This window comes from Tribolium madens, unplaced genomic scaffold, assembly GCF_015345945.1.
Source record: "Tribolium madens isolate multiple individuals breed KSU strain unplaced genomic scaffold, Tmad_KSU_1.1 Scaffold_91;HRSCAF=231;Tcas5.2_LG7, whole genome shotgun sequence".
Lineage (NCBI taxonomy): Eukaryota > Metazoa > Arthropoda > Insecta > Coleoptera > Tenebrionidae > Tribolium > Tribolium madens.
Window position 1 is genome coordinate 16,482,221 of NW_025401063.1, and position 25,140 is coordinate 16,507,360.

Below are 25,140 nucleotides of genomic sequence, written 5' to 3' on the forward strand. Positions count from 1 at the left end.
CAAGTGCAAGGTTATAAAACGCTTTACAAAATCGCATTTCTTTAAAAAGTTAGATCTAATGAGCAGACATATGGCCACATTAACAACCGATTGTTGTTTTTTACGAAACATAAAAGGAAATTCATAGTAATTTATTTACGTAACAGCACATTTAAATTGATATCGTTAAAAAACATTTGTTGAACACCGCTCATATATGAGAGGCATAATAAGTTGCAAATTTCGTAATACCTTGAAGCATGAACAACTTTCTTTTACCTCCGTCAAACCAGTAATACATATATGGAAAAAAAAAACGAGCTTCTTTGTGAAATTTGGGCTGTAATAATTTTATCCCTTCAAGCAACATAAAAAAATCGTAATACAAAGGGTGGTATTGAAATTTTAACGCATCATTGCTGGTTATTAAACCCACAAAATTTCTTTTTTCGTGTCCGTTAATGACACAATAACAATTACACAACAAGTAACTTTCACCAAATGCGCGTTTTTATGTGTGAGTGTTGTTTATTTAAATTTTAATCAGTTTATAATTTATTGTATGCAATGGATATTGCATTTGGTTACACATTGTTCCTTCAATGGCACATTTTTTTTTCACTCAAAATGGTGCACGATACAATCCTCCATTACTGCGAAGAATTTTAAATCGAATTAAAATAAACATCTTTTATATCTTGCATCTTCTGAGGTATTTTAAAGACACAATAGAGAGGTGCGGCGGTTTTAAAAGCATCGTGTAATGGAGTTGTTTTCGTGATGGGGGCGTACATGTTTCAATGACAATTCCAATACAGATGGCTTCAGCTGAGATCGTCTTTTTTGGCCGCCGACACTGCTTTTTGTTATATTTTTATTGGCTTAATCAATCACAGATGGGACGCTGCAGCTTGCACTGACACCTTGAAATTAACAGATCACTCCATTTATTCGTTTACTAAATATGCGAATCGAAATTAATTACGAGCCAGGATAAAAATAGACAGAAGGAAATGTCTCGAAAAATCAACAAGTGCATTTATTAAAATTTCATCATTTTTCATTACAGACTAATTGTATCGGATATTCTGGAAACAGAACAATAAAGTAAAGTTTTTGCAATAGTTTCATTCACCGTTTCAGCAAATGAAAAATACGAATCTCATTCAGTAAAGATTAGCAGCGCTATCAGAATTTTTCATCAAATTACTCGTCTCTTGGAAGAGAAGTGGTGAGGGGCGAACAAAAAATTCATATTATTTATTTTTTAGTCGTACCTAAATCAAAAAATGACAAAAATGACATATCAATAATATGTATGTTTTTTTAACAGGAATTACCAAGTCAAAATGGTGAGAAAATTGGTAGCAGCTTATTTTCAAGGCCCCAAAACTTGTTTGTTGCTTCTTTTTGTTCTTACAAAATACATTTAAAAAATATGGGTATGTTTCCATGTTGAAATATTGATTTACTTCTGCCTTTTGCAAGACAAAATTCAGTGTTATTGATAGAAACTGATTGCAGTAAGTGCAATGTTATGGACAAAAATGAGCTACTGAGCAACAAAAATTTTATTATACATATACAGGGTGCGACATAACTCACTCCCCACAGAAAAATGTCATGTAAGGTAACATACCAGGAACCTGGAAAAAATGTTAAAAAAATTCTATCTATAACAATTTCAAAGTTATGAGAGTTTAAATTTTGCACGTTGACTTTATTTATTTCTGTTGGAAAAATAATTTTCCAAGTTTTTTGCTAAAGGCTATTAGGAGAGGATACAAGAAAGCTGTATCCTAAATTGTACCTCTGTATAATGTTATTTGTGGCTTTTATTAGCACAATTTTTGTACTTTTACTAAATAATTGTAAAAAAAGCATATACAAGATCATCAGTATCATTAAATAGACACAAAAAATATCAAATGTCAAAAAAATAAATGCGAAAATTTTTTGACAGATAGAATTTTTTTTATGTTCCTTATATCTTACTTGAAATTTTTCTCTGGGGCGCGAGTTCTTGCTCACCCTGTATAGAAAAAGCTATTCTGGGGAAGATACAAGGAAAGAATGGTAATAAATTTTGTGTACCTATTAATTTATTTGAAATAAGTTTCTTTAGTTTCGCTTTAGTTTAAAAATTGTAATTTCCTCAAATGCAACCAGACACACTTAATTAATCGCCTTTTTTCTCTTTTTTTTCTCATCTATGATTATTTATTTTTTAAAATTAGAGCATGTTTAGCAAACCTGCTTAAAAGATTGCATCAAGTTTTAACTTTTTATGACTTCTGGTTTCACACTTTTCTAGACAAATTTTCCAAGCTATACCGATTTTATCTTCATTTTGGTGTTCTCGTCTCCATCAGATTTTCTTAAATGTTTCTTTTTTGTTGACGTTTTAAAACATTTTTATCAGAATAAAACCAAATCCGGTATTATCAACTCCATTCATTAAAATTACTACGAATCAATTTTCAAGTAGTACCATTTTAATAAAATTTAGAACAAAATTTTATTATAGTTTTAAGGCTACAAGGCCGATAAGAAGCAAATAACAGACGCGGTTAAATGCTGTAAAATCGAGGCGACAGCCGAGTTTGTTAAGGTATAGCAACCTGCGTAACAACGTCTGTTAAATTGGATTTTAAAAATTTTGACCTCCTACACTGTTATCGTTGCTATAACAAACATGGAGACAGTAAGGATATGATCCAATAACAATTAAGGACGATGAAAACTTATAAACAGCTGGATTTCAACGGATGTTCAAATATTGTCAAAACAAAGTGCAAAATTATCAAATTTTTGAATCTCACAATATTTAATATTAGATAAGTTAAACATAGCTACTGTCTTGTTAAGCAAATATTTAAGTGTTTCACACCTCGATACCTTCGTTATAGAGGCGCCAGGTGGCGTTAAATTCGTATATGAGTATAAAGTGTCATAAACAATTTCCATGACAAGTTCAGTAATAAAAATTTTACTTTCTTAGGTAAATAAATCTGCGAAAAAAGAAAGCATCGTAACTGAGAAGTTCTGGAATTTGGAATCTGTTGAGTATCAGATTGCCGCCAAAAATAATTTTCTTAATAATAACACGGAAGTAAGAACATACACCAGCAGCTCCTAATGGTGTTTTTTTCGGATGATTGTAAACCCATTCGCTAATTTTATGATTACAGGAAGTTAAAATTGGTTGAAAATAAATGACAAGTTAAACTGTCAAAAATCTTACGTAATTCGAACCGAAAGTAATACTTTCAATATCCGAGCCAAAAATTATTTTAAACTAATCAGGCACTATACGGTTAAGTAAATAAAACGTGTGAAGCGATCTTTAGCCACTTTGTAAAGGTGTTAGGAAATAAAAATTGGAGAGGGTTTAATTGATTGATAAGTCGTAAACTTTTACTACCAATTACATAATCTAAATAAATTAATTAACGTTTTTCATATCGGCGATTTTGCAATACGTTTAGTACAGTGCACCCAAAACAACAATATGCACGTCGCAGATTCGGAATCACACCAAATATAAATCACGAAATTAATTAATTCGACGGAAAGAACCCGTTTGTCGTCAAACTTTAGAAAAAGTGAAAGCGCGTGTTAAATAATCTTGTGGATTCGAAAAGGGCTCCAGTCCCGGACTCGGCCCATTTGTCCTCGCACCTGTCGATGGAAGAATCAAACAAATACCTGCAATTAACGCGGTGTATAATTACACCAAACTGTATCTCTTAGACCACGGTGAATCGTACATTTGCGGACCCTGATGTCCTTGGTACAAGTCTTTCAACTTGTGGCCTACTTATGCAGAGTCGGAGTCGGGCCCCGAATCGCTTTAGTGCGGCACATCAACATAGCGTTTTATTTATAAACCGCTCAATATAAACACGTTTGAGATAATCGCGGCTATTGTGACATAACTGCACATAATACGCAACAAGAGAGGTGGTTCTCACTGCATATAAACGCCGCATTAGAAAAAAAAATATTTCGATGTTTAAAGAAGGGATGCGAGGGTGAAAGCTGTTGCATTTGAAATTGCATGCTTTAGGCCAGCTTCCAAAACGAAAGTGATTTGACTATCTCTCGAATATTATGTAAGCTAAATAGCATGTGTGACTTGTAAAAAACGACTATTATCAATTTTTTTTCCAATCAATGGATTTGGCAAGATTCCAATGAAATGAATTAAGGTGAAATTGCATAAAAATCATTGAAAACGACCTCACTTGAACCTAGTCAATAAATATGTTTACTACAACTATGACACAAACTTTCAAAGACCATAACGAGAGCAAAATCCTTCACACGTTCGTGGCCACAAAAAGATCACCTACAACGCCTTAAAAAGCCCGAATTTTCTGGAAAAATGATCGATTTTATTGTTTTGTTTGCACAGAAGTGAAATTCGCTGAAACTTAAGTAACATTATTGTGAAAATTCGAAATCACTTCAACCACCATCAAGGCTTCTTTTTGTTCGCCGCAGTTTAACGATTTTTGATCAGAAAAGTAGCACCGTTAAGGTCGTTGGCCTTTTTGCTAAAATTTAAAAGTAGCCCAACTAGAAACGATTTTAATATTAATTTATTTTTAGGAACTGTAACAGTAGCCATTACATAAAAGCGACACCATGTGGTACTTGTCTGTTTTCAAACTCGACAAGAACCAATGCCTTGAAGTGTTAATTTTTTGAAAACAATTTCGTTTTATTATTCATCGCAGAAGGTCGATTTAGAACCTCTCACCGATGATGTTTATTTATAAATGTATTTTTTGTATCACGAGTTATCCAAAGAAAATTTTTTTTTGCCATAAGAATATATTATCTCACTGACCCATATTCGGTAAGTTCAATAAACTGAAGTGATAAGAAGTACTAAAGAAAAAACATTCTCCAACTGTTTACTTACTATTACATGAAATAATTATCATATTTACAAAATATTATCACCAAACAACAAAAAAATTGTTTGCCAACAAGAAAGGGGACAGAAAGCTCTTCAATGGAAGACAAAAGGTTTAAACAACCATTATCACCAGGATTAGCTTGCGTTAATATCATACATTTACTAGACTACACTATTTTAATTATGTACTTGATTTTTAACCGAAATCTGACCAAATTTTCGAAAATTGTTTCTTCATTTAAAACACTTAATACAATATTCGAGAAACATTTAACAAAACTAATTATTCTAACAAGCTCCCACGCTCAAGTGTAAGCAGCTATAGTTGAAATATCGCAATTCTTTCAATAAAATATTTATGCGTTTTTATTCATTTCGTATTACAATGGAAAAATGGAGATAGTCTGATTGTGTCAGCAGTAGTAGGATTTGCTTAAAAATGTCAATTAAAACAAGAAAATAAAAATAAAAAATCTAATTTGACGAATAGACAAGCACAGACAGGATTTTATTTAAAATGGTAAAAAAATACAAAATTACATTACATCCGATTAATAGATGATATACTCCATTTTGCTGTAAAAGAATTACTAGCAATCATAATAGAATTTGGAATTATTTAACAGAAAAATCAATAAATTCTATGTAAGTTTACCTGCTTTGCACAGGTACGAAATCAGCAAATTAACAATCAATAAGTTTTTTTCCCAGCAATGGATAAATCTGGCTCATTCATCTCTTTGATTAAATACAAGCTTTAATCCATTTTAGAAAAAAGCAAAGTAGAAATCGATAAATTAAAAATGAGAATTTGTTGAATTCAAAAAGCGGCAATATTGATCTCAAGGCGCAAAGTTCTTTTTTCAAACACTAGAAATTTTACTATTGCATTGCTAATATCCCCCTAATTCCCAAAATACAACCCTTGGAAGATAACCATGTGCTGTAATGGCCCTGAGGGTGTACTTCCTTTAATTCTGATTTTATTAAATTGCTATTTGTAGTACCCTCGAGTCAAAGTGTACTTAAAGAAAAAGTTCGTTTAATTATGCGTTGTTGTTTACTAGATAGCTGCTCCAAATATACCGATCTAATTTCATAATTGATTATTGTTGGATTGGGATAGAACAACAATCACGGAAATAATTAATTAATTATTTAATTAATCTTAAATGAACCGTGAGTGTGCCACTTACACACATCATTTTTAACTCAGTTAGGTACATATCACACGTCACTAGTTTTCCATTGTTCTTGTAAACAACGGTTTTGCGGCTTATTCTCACCCCGTGATGAGAAATTTCAGACTATACCTTTGATGGATCCACTCGAAGTGTGCGGTTGTTGAGTTTGTGTTTGAGATTGTTGCACTTGTTCCAACCTGGAACTGACATTGTTCCACATTTCAAACATTTTGACGGTCACTGATAATAATCACTTTTGTTCTCACTCATATTGGCAATTGTTTAAAAAAAAATCACTCGAGTCACTATTTTCCCGATTTAACCGAATCCTATGTGACTAAATGGGTCCATAGTCTTAACCCTGTTCTTCGTACGTTTGGTGCAGTATATCTTCCATCTCTTCATGCTAGCGGAGAAAAAATCTCTCTTCTCTTTTCCGCCATTTATCCAATGAAACGTGGTACCTAATTTTAGGGAAAGAACGTTTTCATTGCGAAAATACCAGTTATTTAGTCGCTGTTTTGGGTGACTTATCGATACAAAATGGTGCTTGTGTTGTTTGTTTTTAGATAGACATTTTTTTATTCTGGACTTATTGCTGATATGACCTATCTCAACCCGAATTAACGTGAGGTATATTTGCGATCGATTTACCGGAAGTTTTTACTCGATTTTGTTAAACACTAACTGTGTACATAGTTATGTAACGTGGAAGATTCCGTCATATCGTCTTTAAAGTGCATAGTATTGATTTCGTGCTCTCTCACTGTGTGCATCCACTCAACGAAAACTAAGTCGTTGTGTGACAGAGGTTTCAACACTGCGACTCCAACCTTTGCATTTTCAAAAAATCTAAATTTTTCTAACTCTATTTCCATGCAAACAACCTGATTCAAAATCAGTGATAATGCATTTGCGAAACGTGTGGGTCATACATTAAAATTATTTCGCAACTCAATTTCCATGAACACTCGAAACAGAAGGAAAATATGTATAAATTTCAAAATTTACACACGAACAATTATCGTTCGTTCAAGTTCTATCAAACAATATAATTACAGTATGAACATGCTGAATGTACTATAAAATTATCGTAAATCAAATCCTGGAACGTTGTATTTATTTTCTTGGTTATTGTTTAATAAAGAAAAATTCTCTTTTTTAATCAGTGGAGAGCTCGAATTGATAAAACTTTTATTTCCCTTTTTATTTGCACACTTGCTGAATGGGGGCTTAACCTGACACACTAACTTAATAAATATTTTCCTATTTACAAGTAGGTTGCATCCAATAAGATGAAGTAATGAGTAAATATTCGTTCTCTTGCAACAAACTAGAAAAAACAATTACGCCAATAACAAAACAACTGAACTTTTTAAGAGCTTTTATGTCGACACAAATAAATAACGCCAACTTGTAATAATTTTTCTGCACATTGAAATTGATCTTCCGTTTCTGTTGAAACGACTGAAGTAAATTTAATATGAAAAGTTTTATCAGTGATTATTTTACTTTGTTAAAATGGCTACAATATAAAAAAAACAAATCCTATTCCATGTTTACCCATCATCGTATAAGGTGTCACTCGTGACAACTTATTAAAATGTAAATTTAATCTGCTACCTGATTATTTGTTTTCCAATAATATGAATGAAATTTCAGATCTATCACTCTACATTTTTATTATTCAAGTCAAGTTAATAAAGGAACAATACCTAAAACACCCACATGAATTTTATTCATAACATAAACGACAATAATAACAAGGACTCAATGCTTTCTCTTTTTTGTACGATGCATCGGCAATTAATTTAATTTAAAACCACTATTTTTTTTATGTCGAACAAAATTTTGATTACCGAAACAATTAAAAGGTTATTGTACTTAAACTGTGCTCGTAATTCCAACCGATTGATAAGTAAAAATTTTAAAAAGAGACAAAAGATAACAACACCCGGCTTGGCCATAATAAAATAATTTTAATCATAGTGAAAAAAGTTGCATGTCTTAGTGCAATTTAAAATATTTGATGCATCTTATAATGTACACATTAGTTACTTCCACACTAACAAAATCGGGATAAATATAGATAAAGCATTTTGTTTATTTTTAGATAAATTTCGCGTTACATAGTACGAAAGAAACCTCGTCAAGTCACCCAAAACGGGGCTGAAAACACCGATTTTCCATACATACCGATGCTCTTTAAAAATAAAATAATCCAATAGTTTTTGCAACACTTAAATCACACCACATAATCACAAACCACCACGTATCTCACGGAAAACTTCCGATAGAGATCCATTGTTATTAGAGAACACGTGTTATCCCCGAACGCACCGAAAAATTTTCCCGGGAACGAATCGAATTTTCCCGCTTGTTCCGAAGATAGCGACACGTACTATACGCACTATTTCCGCATAATCTCTTACATACGAAGTCTTGGCAAACACTAAACTCCAACCACCATCGTGCTAGAGTAGAAAGTAGACATAAAGTTTAGAGCGGCGCATGCTTGCAGTAATGCTAACTGTACTTTTCACCAACAGACAACACGCGGACCAAAAGGCACATTTTGGACGAAATTTACAGGATTACCGGGGTTATCAAGGAGGGTTGGCCACAGAAGGGGTGGATATTGGTGATTTAAGAGACGCGATTTCCGCCAGACTGAAATAAATTTTTGAAAAAGGTCACAAAACTTCCACATTTTCTGTCAAAAGTTTCATTCTGAATAAATCACAAGATTTAAATATGAAGGTTTTAATATCATTTCCTTTGTTAAAAGAATCTGGAAAAATACCACCAGATCGACATTTTAATCCGCTTTGACCCAAACCGGAAATAAATATATTTTCTTTCTAATGTTTTGAAAAGTCGCATTAATATCGGTTTAAAAAATGCTCAGTACAGGTGTGCCACGTGCACGTTCAATACGTCTTCTAAATGCGCATAAAGTAATAAAGCTCGTCGAAAGGAGGGTAGGAAATTTTGCGTTTTATTTGTTTAATACGTTTATCTATTAACCGATAACGAAAAAATTTTGAAATTGCCTAATTTTGTTTCGCTTGTAAACAACGAAACATTTTTTAGCCAAAATTATAGTCGGGACATGTCTCTAAAGCCACGTACACTTGAAACTTCAAAACAAATCGACTATGATGTCTTTTACAACCATGTATGCGGGCATGAATGTCGTAATTGGTAAATCCGTGTTACTTCAACATACACGCGAACAAATTATGTTTTTCATGTGAGATTTTTGTTGCTTTTGGGTTATGCAAATATCACACATGTCTCTGAAAGAGAATAGAAGCATAAGAAAATCTGGAACAAATCGAATTGAAAAAAAAAATAAACCATGTAGGAAAAATATATTTTGTAACTTTGACTTTTAAAATATTCAGATGGGTAAACCCCCATATAAAATCCACCCTTTTTCCACATCGGGTACAGTATGTCCCCGGATTGAGTTTACAAGAGGAAAAAAAAATTTTTGATTTCACGCCAAAACTGCAAAGCAAAAACATTTTTTGCTTCATCTGAAACAAGTAAATCTCTAATTAAAACTTTATTATTCTAACTCAGTAGAAAGAAAAGTTAATAATAATAAAAGGTTTTTATTAATAAAATTAAAAGTAATAGAAAAATGCGGAGACGAAGTCTAGCTAAAAGCTACTCAACTTAACCTCAAAAGAAAATTTATGGAAGAAACAAAACAATATTAACTTATAAAAATAAAAGTATTTAATCTAAACAATATAAAATTTACATAAAAATAAATTCGGAAGTTACTTAATAACAAAGTAAAGAAAAAAACCATTGCTAGTCTGTCAAAAATAAAAAGAAGAAACAAGAAAGAATTCTTTAAGAAATGAAAAAAAAATGAACACAAATAAATTCTTTTGCATTTATTTTTAACATCAGTTAACTAACTCAGTTGAGCAAAGTTAATTATTCAAAAGCAAGTTCTTAATTAATTTGACTCTTGAACGTAAACACTGAATTTCCAGAATTAAAGATTTGTTTGTTATATGTTCTAATTACGTTATAAGTGAATGATCTTTGATATAATGCTGTACGAAACTGTAGCATCGACAACTCATTTAAATTACGAGAGTTGGTTTCATTTAAGTTCATTTTTCTCTTGATTTTGGACTTATGTGGAATAATTTTTCTCTGCTTTTTAAGTCTTATCACATTGGCGGTTTTAATTATTTGACACCTATATGTCACTTTGACAAATAATTTTTCAATTGAATAATGATAGTTCTTGTTAAAAATGACTGGTTTTTACCTTAAAGCTGTTTCTTTGAGTTGCTGTTTATTAAAATTACGTTTTTCACAAACATTTTTGTTATTTAACTTGCCAAAGTGACATCATTGTCAAAATAATAAAACCGCCAATGTGATAGGACTTGAAAAGCAGAGAAAAATGAACTTTTTTTCTACTGAGTTAGAATAATGAAGTTTTAATTACAGATTTGCTGGTTTCAAGTAAAGCAAAAACTTTTTTTCCTTTGCAGTTTTGGCGTAAAATCAAAAATAAATTTTTGGTCCGGGGACATACTGTACCTATACTCTCTAATCATAACAATAATGACGAAAATCCGAGCGAAAATCTTTATGTTTGCTATCCTATGTTTTAATTACGTTGTTGATTTTAATTATGTTTTTTGAAAAAATTATTTTTAAGGAAGATTGAGGTTGGTTGCCACCCTTTCAACGACTACTTCGATGCACATTAATATGAAAACGAGTATAGTTGTATATGTAGACGTTTCAAAAGATGAATTAAAATTAAGAAAAAGTCCCCGATTTTTGATTTTTATTTTTTGCAATTGGTAGAATGACGGCGGCGGTTTTGCTCCTCTGTCATCAAAAAACCGTCCATTTTATTGTTTTGCTTTTGATACAGACGGTTAATTCTTCTGTTAATTAACACTTCTAACACCGGAAAGAGATGTTGCAACCTTTTTTGATGTCTTCACTTCCTTCAACGCTGAGATTAAGTCGTCAAAGCTCCGTTGTTCGATATTTTTATTGACCATCAAATGAATAATGTCGAAATTTTGAAATCGTCCAACAAAGTTTGCGCCTTTTGACAAACTAAACACAAAGTTTAACGTTGTGTGCAATTACATAAAACATGATCAAAATTCGATTTAGCTTGAAAATTTTCTCGATGCACTCATTCATTCAGTTCTTTACAACTATCAGTTTAATGACCTGCGGTAATAAAACGGCGGTTTAATTTTAAGAACTCGCCAAGCTTACACATAGAGGATTTTATTAGAAAAATACTGTTATTCCACTCCGAGTGCGGTTGCGGCCGTTGAAGCACGTTTATTAATCATTGAGACGGAATGCAGATTTTGGGAAAACTTGAAACATGGTAAAAGTCAGGGCTACCATAAATGACCCGATTTTATGGGGGTAATATTCAGAAGGAAACATTGTGGCCACTGCCGAATATTGGGCCATAAAATCTGGTTTTCGGTCGTTTAAAGGAAATCTGTACAGGCCAATAAATCATTTTGCTGTCCTGAAACGTGATACAAATTTTGAAAATTTTCGATGAATTATAGCTCGCGCCTTCTACGTTTCTGTACCTACTTTCTTACTGATGCAACAGTGGCGTGCGTCATTTGTGACGCGTCTCTGCCATAAAATAATTGGATGCGACAAGTTCAATTTAATTCAATGTTTTGACTTAGAAAAATAATAAAGCCACCATCGTGCATAATATCACGAATTTGAGGCGAGTGTATATCGACGCACATTTATTACGTCACATAACGTCAAAACATGGCGTCGTTATGGCAACGACGTTGGCGCCGCGCGGGACGCTCCGAAACTAACACAAGCGACGGCGTCTGCGATGCATAATATCCCTTTTATCTCACACAAACTATTCAAGAGAATTCTGAACGCCTCGACATCATGAAATAAAAGACTTTATCATCCCTTCTTCATTATTAAAACCATAATAATAACTCATTCCTCAAACTAAATCTAACCGGTATGTGTGCAATAATGTCATCGACGAAGACTACACAAAACGATTGTTGTTTCGTTTGTGCAAAATACTGGAAAAATTAAATGTGAGATTCGTGTTTTTTGCGAAATAATAGCACGAAGAGATTATTGTAGGAAAATATTTATAAATGGTGGATTTAATTAGTCACGTACGTTGACACCTCTAACAACATCAGATGAACGGGTTCATGAACTTGATAAGCGAGATGACAAATTCCAAAAAATAACGAAATCTTTACAAATTCACAGCAACGAGAGTTCAAAGCGAACAATGAAAATTTATTTGCGTGACCGTTGACAGTTTTCACCGACATCGTGAGTTACGACACAATTGCAAAATAATAAAAATGTTTAATTTCTACGAAATTTAATAATTAGAGGATAATTGAGGCGTATTCTGTACTTTTTGTGTAAAATAACAGTCCTGTTAAATGTTAAATTATAACATGTCTGTTAAAAATTTAACACAAATTCTTATTCAGTACACAACAATTTTAACATTTCTGTTAGACTAATTTTTATAACAAAGCTGTTAAAAGAAAACTAATTTAACTTTATTGACCCTATACAGGGTGCACCAGAACTCGCGCCACAGAGAAAAATTTCAAGTAAGGTAAGATACCAGGAACATGAAAAAAATGTTTAAAAAATTCTATATCTGTCAAAAAATTTTGACATTTATTTTTTGACATTTGACATTTTTTTATAACTATTTAAGGATACTGATGATCTTGTATATATTTTTTTTACAATTATTTAGTAAAGGGACAAAAATTTTGCCAATAAAAGCCACAAATAACATTGAACAGAGTTACAATTTAGGATACAGCTTCCTTGTTTCCTCTTTTAATAGCAAAAAAACTTGAAAAATTATTTTTCCAACAGAAATAAATAGTCAAAATGCAAACTTTAAACCCTCATAACATCGAAATTTTTCTAGATAAAATTTTTTTCTCATTTTTTCCATGTTCCTTGTATCTTACCTTATATGGCGTTTTTCTCTGAGGCGCGAGTTCTGGCGAACTCTTTATAAATACTTTTTAACATCAAAACTACATTATTAATTGTTTTTTACTTTTGTGTTGAAATTCATCTTTTGCAAAGCTATTAGACGCGACAATTTAAATTAAATATTTAGACGGCAATTGACAAGTAAAGTTGACGTCTTGTCAGTCTTGTCTTGCGCATAATTCCCCTGTTCAAATTGCTACATGTGTGTCGTCATATTTTTGAAGAAATAATCGTTTTTTATTATTTATTTCTTAACCTGTTTGAGGAAATTTTATGCAAAAGTTTGTTAAATGCGCCGTTACAATTTCAGTAACTTATTATTGCTATAAATATACAACTATTTTGAAGACGGCATGTTGTCTTCTCTTCTTCTTCTTCATTTTGTAAAAATAAAAACCCTGCAACTACTGCCATTTCAGTTTGACAATCATTTAACACCCCTGTTATTTTTTTAAAGGTATGCTATTAGCACCCTTCAAAATTTTAACTTTATGATGGTTAAATTTTAACATAATTTTGATTTACAGAATACCAATTTAGGATTTAACAGGGTGTTATAAATTAACACATCAGTTACAGAATAGGCCTCAATTACCCGATATACTTTCCAAATTATTTTTCAGTGATTCAATCGGACGAGACTAAATAAGGTGTCCCATATTTTTTTTTCTATAATCTTCTTCACAAAATTACATTAAAAAAACACCTTATTAACATGTGCATGTTAACAGTTTGTCATAGTCCTATTTACAAAATGCACGACTTTTATAAATCTAGAATTCTGTGCCTTACGAATTCAGGACACAATTTAAGTAAAAGTTCATTCAATAAACATGCATATACATATGTTTATAATAGTATGAAAGTATTTTGAAAAGCCATTTAACAAGATGACGAAATTAAACCAAATATTGCAATTTTTGAAAAAAAAAACGTTACCGTATTTGATAACAATTCAAATAAAATGGAATGTTTTGATCAAAAACGCTTGTGACTTAATCCATGTTGTTCACGAAAAAAAATTCCAAATTTTCAACTTTATTGAAAATCTATCAACAATTAAACAAAAATTAATTACGTATATGACGTCTGTTTTTTAGTCCCAACGCCTGTTGCATTAGGTTGCAAGAACAAAATTTCACTAGAATTTGTTGTGGCTATCCTGAATTTTCCCATCTTGATAATGCAAAAAATGCCGATTGCTATATTTAAAACAGTTGGTTTCAAATTTGTTTTAAATAAAATACACTATCTAGCACATTTTCACTTTTTTTCTTCTTAAGACGTTTACGTTTTTGGGGTGCATTTAGCAATTTGAAATCGTACTTTTATTAAAAGAAAAAATCGCACTTGAAATTTGGAAAGTGGAATTTTTGAATATACATATGTACCTACTAGTGTTTTCATTGCCACTTCCCTGTTATAAAAAATAAATAAAGTGGATGGTTTCTATCAAAATTAGATTATGAATAAGGGACGAAGGAACAAATATACAAATACCCATTATCAAATTAAATCCCAATTTTGATAAAATCATAAATTAAAGTTTGTATTTTTTGCATTTTATCGTTCTCAGAGCAATAAAATTTTGTATTCCAAATTGCTATTCTTATTTCTACCTATCTACAGAATGTCCTCGGATCGAGTTTACAGGAGAAAATTATTTTTATCTTTGATTTTACACCATAACTACAAAGGAAAAACATTTTTTGCTTCACCTGAAACGAGCAAATTTGTACTTAAAACTAAATTATTCTGATTCAGTGAAAAGAAAAGTTAATTTTTCTCTTGATTTTCGACTTGAATTGAAAAATTAAAAAATAAACCATGTAGGAAAATTTAAAATTAATTAATTTACAAATTAATTTTGTAACTTTGACTTTTAAACTATTCAGATGGGTAAACCCCCATATAAAATCCACCTTTTTTCCACATCGGTTTTTTAGTTTAGGCTGAAACTTTTTACGAATTAAATATGTTTTCAGTATGTCCCTGGATTGAGTTTACAAGAGGAAAAAAATATCTTCCATTTTACGCCAAAACTGCAACGGAAAACAAGTTTTTGCTTTACTTGAAACCAGCAAATCTGTAATTAAAATTTCATTATTCTAACTCAGTAGAAAGAAAAACTCAGCTTTTTAAGTCCTATCACATTGGCTGTTTTATTTATTTGACAACTATATGTCACTTTGACAATTAATTTATTAATTAAATATTGAGAGTTCTTATTAAAAATGACTTTAGTTTTTATCTTAAAGCTGTTTAAAGCTGTTTATGCTATTTATTAAAATTGTGTTTCTCACAAACATTTTTGTTATTTAACTTGCGTAAACTCATTTGTCAAAGTGACATCATTGTMAAAAWAAWAAAACCGCCAATGTGATAGGACTTAAAAAGCAAAGAAAAATTATTCCAAATAAGTTCAAAATCAAGAGAAAAATGAACTTTCCTTTCTACTGAGTTAGAATAATAAAGTTTTAATTACAGATTTGCAAGCAAAAATGTTTTTCCTTTGCAGTTTTGGCGTAAAATCAAAGGCAAAAATTCTTTTCCTCTTGTAAACTCAATCCGGAGACATACTGTATAATAATTGATTCCTATTTAGGCCTATTTTGCACTTATTTTTTTCATACATTAATAATAATTTGATAATTATTTCTTTAGTTTTTTTTTTTTTTTGTTAAATTGTTCGAATTATTTTAATGAAACCATTTAATTTAACATACTGACAAAAAAAGGTGCCACCCTTTCTCTAAAGAAAGATTTTGATTTGGGTACCAAAGGAAGTCAAAGTTGTAGTCAGGCGTTTTGGTAAAACCAATAATCCCAAAGACTATACTGCATGTCAATGATTTAAATTTTGCATTTTCTGAGTAATTGGAGTATAAAACTCGGTGTGAACACTCGTCTGTTGACCATCGCACTAGTCTAGCCAATAAACACGTCCCGAAAACATTCAATCCTAGTCAAAAGTCCTGTCTACATAATGGGATAGAGTGGTAAATATTTACAACCCCCCGTCGACTAAAGTGCATTCGTCGGCTTGCTACAATAACTTTGTAGTGGTGGGCCGCTACCGAGGGCGAACGCAAACAGCAGGGATGCTGTCGACAGGTAGCGGGTGATTTTTTCCTCTTTGCAACAAAGAGATTTTACAGTTAGATGGACCATGTGCATCAACAGCTGCATCAGAATTTCTTCACGATAATTATACCCAGCGAGATCGAGAGGGTTTCGTGGGAAACGCCTTATGTCCGATGTACATACAGAACACACCCCCGGTTTATACATAAGTGTATAAACCACTTCCGGCTAACGGGAAATTTAATCGGATTTTTTAGTACCTGTTGCGACATAATGGCAATATTTATTTAAAGATATTCATTGGTTTTGGGATGTGAATCATCTGCTGAAATGGTGGGTCAGTGAACTTGGCGAATTTTTGAAGTACGCATCCGATTATTGGAACGATTGCCAACAAAAAAATACTAAAACGAATACGTTGGTCCCTAAATGTACAGTCCAGTGACCTTTACTATTACATCAAACAAAAAATCACTTTATTATCGCTATACTTGGTTGTTGGTGCACTAAAGTCATTTTCATATATGGATTTAATTCGATTGACAGGAATTTTTAATCTACACCGTGTGTTCTAATTCCCCGATTTGTTTATAATTAAATTGAGTTGAACGGAGCAATTAATTCAGACTCGTGGGTATTGCGTATGTTTAGTATGTAAGTTGTTATTTAATTTCATTGCTTTGCCATTACAAGCGCACATACAATCACTTCAGTTAGATTGAATATGTGTGTGTGTAATCTGTGTATATTGATAATATCTTTAATAAGGATTTATCAATTTTGAAACGTGTGATTTATGTACATTTAAATTCATTTTCCGTACAGAGATAAACATGATGTTTGCGCTTGTATTAGGGTCAAATCAAAACAATTATTTAATGACAAAATTGTTTAGTAGCCACTAAAATTATCGAGAATTACTAACAAATTTTCACTTTGTTTACATTTCAGGTGAGTATCCAGGAAGCAGGTACTGATCAAATAAACGAAACAAATGTAAAAATAGGTTAACTAGGTCTTCGATTTTCTAATAATACTGTAAATTTTTTTTCACTTTTTCCCTCCTGTAGGCGTAAGTACATTAATTTGAAATTCCTTTTAATATTCGATAGAATTTTTTTTAGAAAATCACACAAAAGTGGCCTTTTCTATTCACAAAGAACATAAAAGCATTATTAACTTTTTCATGCATGATTTAAATTTGAAACCCGTTTGTTTCTACCGTTTTGTCTCTAATCACGTTTTTTCAAGTTCCAAAAACTTGATCAGTCTGGATTTTACTTTTTTGACATCTTGGTGAAAAACTCTATAACAAGAAAAGTACCAGAATCGCAATGCTAAAATTTGTAAATTGCAGTAATGTTGGGTTGGTACCGCGATACGTTGAGATATTCCTACGCGGACAGTGTTTTAACTGAATTTTGACACTTCTTTATTGTAAAAGTTTTAAAATACGGAAAACTGTACTATGGAGAATACAGCAGTATTAATTGGATTGAAAAATTAATATTTTATACAAAATTAATTACACAGGCAATTTAAATAAAAAAAATTAAGCCTATATTTCAAGTACAAGTATTGAGTTAGTAACCAATTTACAACTAAAAAAGTTTTATGAACACACATTCCACAACTACACAGTAAGATATGTGCAAATATTGTAAAAATATTCATTACAATTTTTGGAGTTTAGGATGCATCGACTAACATTCAAATTAACTTTTTAGGTCTCAGCGCCTCACAACCGGTGAAAAAATTATAATGAATGTCAGCATAAAATTCAGATTCGAGTGACATTCAACTTTTGAGTATTGCAATTTTTGTAAGGATTTGCGTTATTTTATTTTGATGCCTTTTGTTGTTCTCCTTTGTTTTATTATACAATTATACTTTGTTTAGTAAGAAAATGAAATGGTTAATAAAGAAATGGATAACTGTCTTTATTTTATTTGTCATTTCCCATTAATACTTCCTTTTTTCAAGACTAAAATGTACTTTCCCGCGAAATTTCAAAGGTACTACTTTCTGGGCGGAGGATTTCGGCAGCCTAGTTAGTTTTCTGTTATTATTCTACCATTATATAGACTATACGTAATTTTTCGAGTATCTATTAGAAATCAAATTTGGTTTGAAATGTAAAAATTTTGATAAATGAACACTATTTTGTTATACCTACATATAAGTTTTGAGAGAACTATATATTATGTGTAATTATAACGAAAAAAAATTATAACAATAGAAAATTTGTGAAGTTCTGTATTTCTTAGTTTAGGCATAAAAGAGGGATTTTAATGTTGAACAACAGCTTCCTCAGATTACTAAAATCAGGATTCTCATCAATTTGTTACAAAAATACAAACCTTTTGTCATAAATAGTTTAAGATATTTACACATATGGAAGTTACAAAAAATATACAAAAAATTTTCAAGGCTTCTTTGTGAATAAGATACCGGAGATAATAGGTGCACAATTTGCCGTATTTATCCGGTATTTTAATTTGTAATATGTATATTACTGTTTTTCATTTGAAACTAGACTCACCGACAAAATTATCGCATCACATGGGAAAAGTGAATATTTAATGAAATAACGCTTCAAAAAATAAATGCATCAAAAATTAATTAATTAACTAATTAAGTTAAACTAAAATTTCGACTTAAACTTCAACAATTAAACTACAATTTAATGATTGTCAAAAGAAACAAGAAAGCGAATTCCGTGCGGATTAGGTTAAGTAAGCTTTTCTTACATCAATTTTAGTACTATTTTCAGAACCATTTAGTCATTTTAAATCTTAAATTTGAAGTGATGCAATAATTATGCCGGTCAGTGTATTTTAAAGTAAAAAATCTAATGCACTTTTAATGTTTAATCAAATTCTAATTAATTTTCACTTGAAAAAATGTGAAAAACCACTGCAAAATCAGGATGTTACGCATGAATTCTATGCTTGATTAAGTCATTTCTAATAGGTTACGAAGCTACAATTTATTTTTTCATCTATTCATTATACAACTCTGAACATAAGTTTAATGTCCGATAACAATAATTATATTTTTTCAAGTCTTTATTTTAACAATGACGTCGACAGAGATTATTGCATGAACGAAATATCAAATTAATAATTGTGAAAGTATTTTGTATGGTTTATAAAAAAGATATTAATAATTTATAGCAAATATTCCGATAACAAAAGAAGTGAAATTGGAATTGATTTAACTTTCTTCTAAGCAGATCATATGAGTAATCTAAATTAAAATTTAGCATCAGAAGAAATGAAATGATTTCTCTATTTTTTTCGAATAAGATTGTGACCAAAAGAAAAACATGATTTCAAAAAATTCTACCATTTTAAATAAATTAAGAAATAAAAAGTAGAGGTTTACACCCACAGATAAATGTATCTACATATTTAATTATAGATATATTCCAGGCACCTGTTTATACTTTGGGTGTGACTGCAAAATGAGATTATGCAAGTAAAAATATTGTCAAAATTAATGTCTCAGCTTTAAACTACAAGTAGCAATGTATTTAATCAAAGTGTTGCTGATTTTTATATTAATAAAAAAAACACATTTAAATATGTATGTAAAACTTATGTGGTAACATGTTAGTAAGCAAATAAATCAAAATAAAAAACCGTGTGTGCCTAATTATGTCTCATTTTTGGTTTTAATGGGACTACTTTTAAAATTCCATAATAATTTATGAAAAATACTTTTGGACGCCATTTATGTCTTAATTTCTCTGATCCACAACTTGTGATCATTCACCTCAAATTGATAAATATCTTAGATAATAGCAATTTTTATTGTCTATTTAATCTCGTAATGTTCTCCCAAGGCAATAATTTCATAGCAGAACCGATGGAAATTGCAAAATATCCACATGAGAAACCTGAAAAGGAAGCAACTGCTAAACGGATGTGTACATAAACATAAATTTTTGCTTCATTCAGCAGAACACAAAAATTATATCAAAGAGTCGATCATTACAGACAATAAAAAATGATAAAACCAAAACACCTCGACTATTGTACGTGAAAACAAAAAAGAAAGCCACTAATGATGGTCCAAATTTATGATAGCGGAACCAGAATCATGATCCTGATTATAATCCCTCGTGAGACTTTATTTTCTGAATAATTCATGGTAATTTAACGTAAATAGTCACTGTAATAAATTCTCTCAGGCCACACAGCATGGTTTGGGTACGAAAAACAAGAGTGTAGTACTGTCGAAATGTGAAAGTACATACATGAGTGTGTAAAATTCAGTAAGCTTCTGTCTGTCACGTTAATAATTAGCAGAAAAAAATCCTGCATATATATAACTAGTAAGTTAATTAACAGCAAGTTTAAGTCATAGCTAATTATGCAATAAAATGTGTTTTTTATTTTTCGCGAGATGCTTTTTTACGCAATAAAATCATTTCAGACTCACAAATATTAAAACTGGAACCTAACATTACAGTTGGCAGGTATTAATTTAAACCGTCGCTCGATACTTTTGAAAAGTTGTTTATCTACAAGTTGAAAGTAGTCGTGAATGTTAAATTTTCGTGGTTAATCTGTTAATCAGTTACGTAACACGGATCGCAAAATTCATATCCCCCAGAGACATGATATAAATTATTGTTACACTATCCTATTAAATTTGTTTTGCAAAAACTACACAATTTTGTAAAAAAAATGCACAAAACCAGTGATTCTAAAATACATAATGAACCTAATTAAGCACTACTTAATTTAGCGCAAACTGTCGAGAACGGTTCTTGACATTGATGGGACTGAAATGTAACAGATCTTCAAGGTCAGTTTTACTATGCATGTGCATCATATTTACTATGTTTTGTCCATTCATGAGTCGATCAATGCGAAAACACCAATGGCCTTCGCAATGTCATTTATAACAATCAACACATAACAAAACTGAATTGAAAAAATTGTCAACAAATAAGTGCCAACTGAAAACTGGGTTGAAACTTTGTATAATTATAATAAATGGCCGTGTTTATGTCGGTATTTATGATTGAGAAAATTTCCAACACATGTTCACTTTGGTTATGTTTGTTTTTCTTTGGCTCTCACCTAAATTATTCATTTTATTTATAATAAATTGGAAAACATCAAAATTCAGGTTGTAACAATAAATTCGCACAGTGCGAAACTTATGTACTCAATAAAATTATTAAAAATCGATTAAAAAAAGAATAAATTTACAATCTGCGAGATAATAGTCCGACAAGTTTTTGATCAATGAAAATAATTACAGGATTTTATCTCTTCTTATTAAAGTTTGTAATGACTGAAATAAAAAATGTAAAATTCAAATGTAACTCGGAACACTTCCTTTCATGAAAGCTTTCAGCCACCCACACGGCGAAACTTCATGAGGCTTATGAAATATTTTTGCAACATTATCTTGTAACAAGAACTTATGACGCTTGGCAACCAGATTCTGGACTAAACAGGATCGAGTCTGGATATTTAAGCATTTGTAACGTTCAAAAATTAGGTCGCAAGTCGCATTTCTGACGAAAAAAAAGACAACTCGATGCTATTCAGCATATCGGAGATATCTTTAATGTTGTATTTTTAGATTTTTTATTATGTCCGTAATATACCAGGTGAATAAAAAGTATGGAACCAAGCGTTTTTTTCGTAAACTAAGCACTTTACGAAAAAAATAATTAGTGTAACTTAGAGTATAATTAAAATGTGACCATTTATCAAGAATAACATTTTTTGAAATTTCTTTTAGTTTTCGAGTTCTGGAATTTTTTTTTTTTTGAGCAGGCAACCCACCATGGTAATTTTTTTAATTAAAGATTATGATCTAATAAAGACCTCTAATTAAATAAAATTGTTTTATAGCCCGTTCTTTTTTTAAATTAATTGTTAAAGTTGCGTTCCGAGCTCGTTAAAAAATTTTTTTCCCCAGAACTCGAAAACTAAAAGAAATTTCGAAAAATGTTATTCTTGATCACATTTTAATTGTACTGTACGCTACACTAATTATTTTTTTCGTAAAGTGCTTAGTTTACGAAGAAAACTCTTGGTTCCATACTTTTTATTCACCTGGTATATATCTTACTAAAACGTGATAGCTTGAACGCTCTCACACCCGTGTAAGACGTCAATTTAACCATCTTTGTCACGCGATAGCAATTGTTTTTTCCTGGAAATTGTTGTAAAATTTGGAAGCACTAAAAGTAGAAAACGGCAAAAGGTGGAGATTGAGTGAAGGTAAGAAACAAAAATTCAATCCAAATTCTACAAAGTAGTAGAGTTTCATAGAGAAAAAAGGTCTAAAAGTGCCTAAATTAACGTTTTAAAGAAAAATATCACTAGAGTGCGTTGGCTTTTAATCATTCAATCTGACACTTCTGACAGTTGTTGACATTTCGCGACAATGTGGCTCATACTCTTTAAGAAAATCAAACATTTTTTTAAGTCATATGAAAGCTTTAATTTTTTGGAATCCACTTAGAAAAAAATTGACGAGATAGTCCCTTATCTAACATTAAATTTTCGTGGCTAAATTGGAAAAAATAATTTAAATTAATTTAAATCTTTTTCAAAGCAAATTCGAAATGAATTAAAACAGTTTTTTATGGATAATCGGTGAAGTTTTTGCAAAATCTTGAATTTGATTTTATTGGTCCGATTACAAGTACAATTAAAAGTAAAAAAAAAATTTAATGCGTTAAAGTGTCATTCCTCAATCCTTAGCCAATCAATTGCGTCTTTTAAAATCAACCAATCAGAACAAGTCTTAGATTTTTCGACAAGAAAAGTCAAAATAATTAAAATTTTTGCTTTAAAAATCGGCTTCTTTAAATTTGTCAATATAAAAAATAATTATTTGAAGAATAATAACATTAATTAATTTTTTTTACTGTCAAAGGTCCAAACTAAAATTTGACATTTTTGGAAGATTTGCATAATAAAGAAGTTAGAGCAATTTTGTAGTTATAGTGCTAATTTATAACTGCACTAAAGTCTGCCAGTTAATTGACGTTCACATATGTCGGAATGTAATATTTTTTACGGATTTATAGGTAATTAATATGCCGCTATTGTTTACGGATTTTTTCATACAAGTATCTATTCATAGTTTTGTCACGTAAATCCGCAGATGTAATAAATCATACAACTATACGTTTACACTTGTCCACTAAGTTATCAGTTGAATTGTAATTTTGCTACAAGAAACTATTTTTTTCCAAAGCGAAAAATGTGAAAGTCAATTTATTTTGCCACTTTTGGGTGGTCTTGCACTCTTACATCATAAATTCGTTGCTTTATGGCCGGTTACGATTAAAAGCTCGCATCTCGTGCCAAAATTCCCTTCAATTTTAAGAAATTCCGGGAAATTCGACTCCAACACCCCTCACAAGAAAGCAAAATCGGTGAAAGTCACAACAGATGATAATGACATGCCAAAATCTCGTATGTTACCTAATCGTATGCAAGAAATATCCCAGAACTTGTTAAGGCCCAAAGATTTCACTTTTGTGTTATTGCACCTTAGGGCGTTCTATCAAGATTCAATTTTAGATTAGCGAATCTTCTGTTTCGATTTCGGCTCTATTTATTGCTAAAATCTTGTTGTAAATCGCAGACTTCAACGACGTATTCCCAAAACATGTGGTGCAATCCGGCGTCGAGTAGACGTCTAAGTTCGAATATAGGTCACGTGCTAAAATTAAATCACTTTTACCTGGGTTAACTACCTCCTTCTAATTATAAACATTGTGACAAGCGGTTTTTCGGCATTGCGAACGGAACCGAAATCGATTAACCGCTCATCGATAAGACGGATGAGGATGTTGGCTCTTTATTAAGTAATTACGGAGTAAACGACCGACAGCAACACCATCCTTAGATTGGAAATTGATTAAAATAAAGGCTGCTTGTATTGAACTGCTCGAATGTTACGGCCGTAATTATGTAGGAACTAATTAAATAAAAATGTTGCATCGACTCGAAGCAGTAGTACAAAGTGGTCCAAAAGTCTGGAAACGATTTTATTCTGGCGAAACTATGAATTTTTTTGGCAAATAAATTTATAGGTGTGCAATGGCTATAAAAATTCTATTCAAAAAAAAATTAATATTAATTAATTGTTTATACTTACGAGATAAACATAGTAACAATTTTTTTAATGAAAACCTCACACTTTTTTGTTAAAAAAATGTTTGTCTTACAAGAATTAAAGAATTTTTTTTGAGTAAACTATCAGTTTTTTTTTTTTTGGAAATAAATTAATAAGTGTTTAAAGGTTATAAAGGAGCGATGCAAAAATATTTTTTATTTTAATTAATTGTATAAACTTTTGAGATTACCTTACGAATATTTGTTTTTTCTTAAATAAACACGGTTTTTTATTTATTGTTTTACAAAGATATGTTACATAAAATCTTACATTTTATATTAAAAAAATTATAAACTTTATCTGTTGTCAAAATTTTCTTCCACCGGTTAAGGCCAGACTAAGACGTAAGAATATTGCACCAGAGATTAATGCAGGTAGAAATAGAAATATTTAAATCTAAATTATTTGTGGAATGCAGTAGATGCTCAAGAAACCATAAGAAACCATCAAACCTTATCGGAAGGGTTAATATCAGATACCAAATAGTCACACAATTGTAGGGAGGTCGCAATTTTTTTTATAAATATGAACTTTCAAAAAAAAATTGTTTACGTAGGTAATAATTGCAACCATTTGTTTTTTTTTGTAAATACAAAATAACGCTATTTCTTTTTGAAAACAAATTAATAGTTTTTTAAAGAAATATTAAAATATTTAATACATGAATTAAAAAAAGGTGTGCTGTTGTCTCAAAAAGCGCTCCAGAGAGAAACAATTTTTATTTGGAAAATAAAGCAAAATGACGACGCCATA

General features: G+C 30.9%; 1 protein-coding gene and 1 long non-coding RNA gene across 3 annotated transcripts in view; one reads left to right on the plus strand and one right to left on the minus strand.

Moving 5' to 3' along the window:
• The window catches only part of LOC123012163, a 61,730-nt gene extending 43,581 nt beyond the window's left edge, over positions 1 to 18,149 (plus strand). Inside the window, exon 3 of the long non-coding RNA XR_006413189.1 lies at positions 17,952 to 18,149. This is a non-coding gene — a long non-coding RNA (uncharacterized LOC123012163). The remainder of the gene's footprint in view (positions 1 to 17,951) is intronic.
• Positions 1 to 25,140, minus strand: part of LOC123012161 (probable nuclear hormone receptor HR3) — a 79,081-nt gene that overhangs the window by 22,885 nt on the left and 31,056 nt on the right. The window contains exons 1-2 of one of the 2 annotated variants that reach the window (XM_044409992.1): positions 8,287 to 8,544; positions 6,220 to 6,554 (exon numbers count right to left, since the gene is read on the minus strand). The exons of the other annotated variant lie outside the window; for it this stretch is intronic. Coding sequence (XP_044265927.1) covers positions 6,220 to 6,319 — 100 coding nt within the window. The 5' untranslated portion in view covers positions 6,320 to 6,554; positions 8,287 to 8,544. Of the gene's footprint in view, positions 1 to 6,219; positions 6,555 to 8,286; positions 8,545 to 25,140 lie in introns of those variants that run through there. 2 annotated transcript variants of the gene reach the window in all.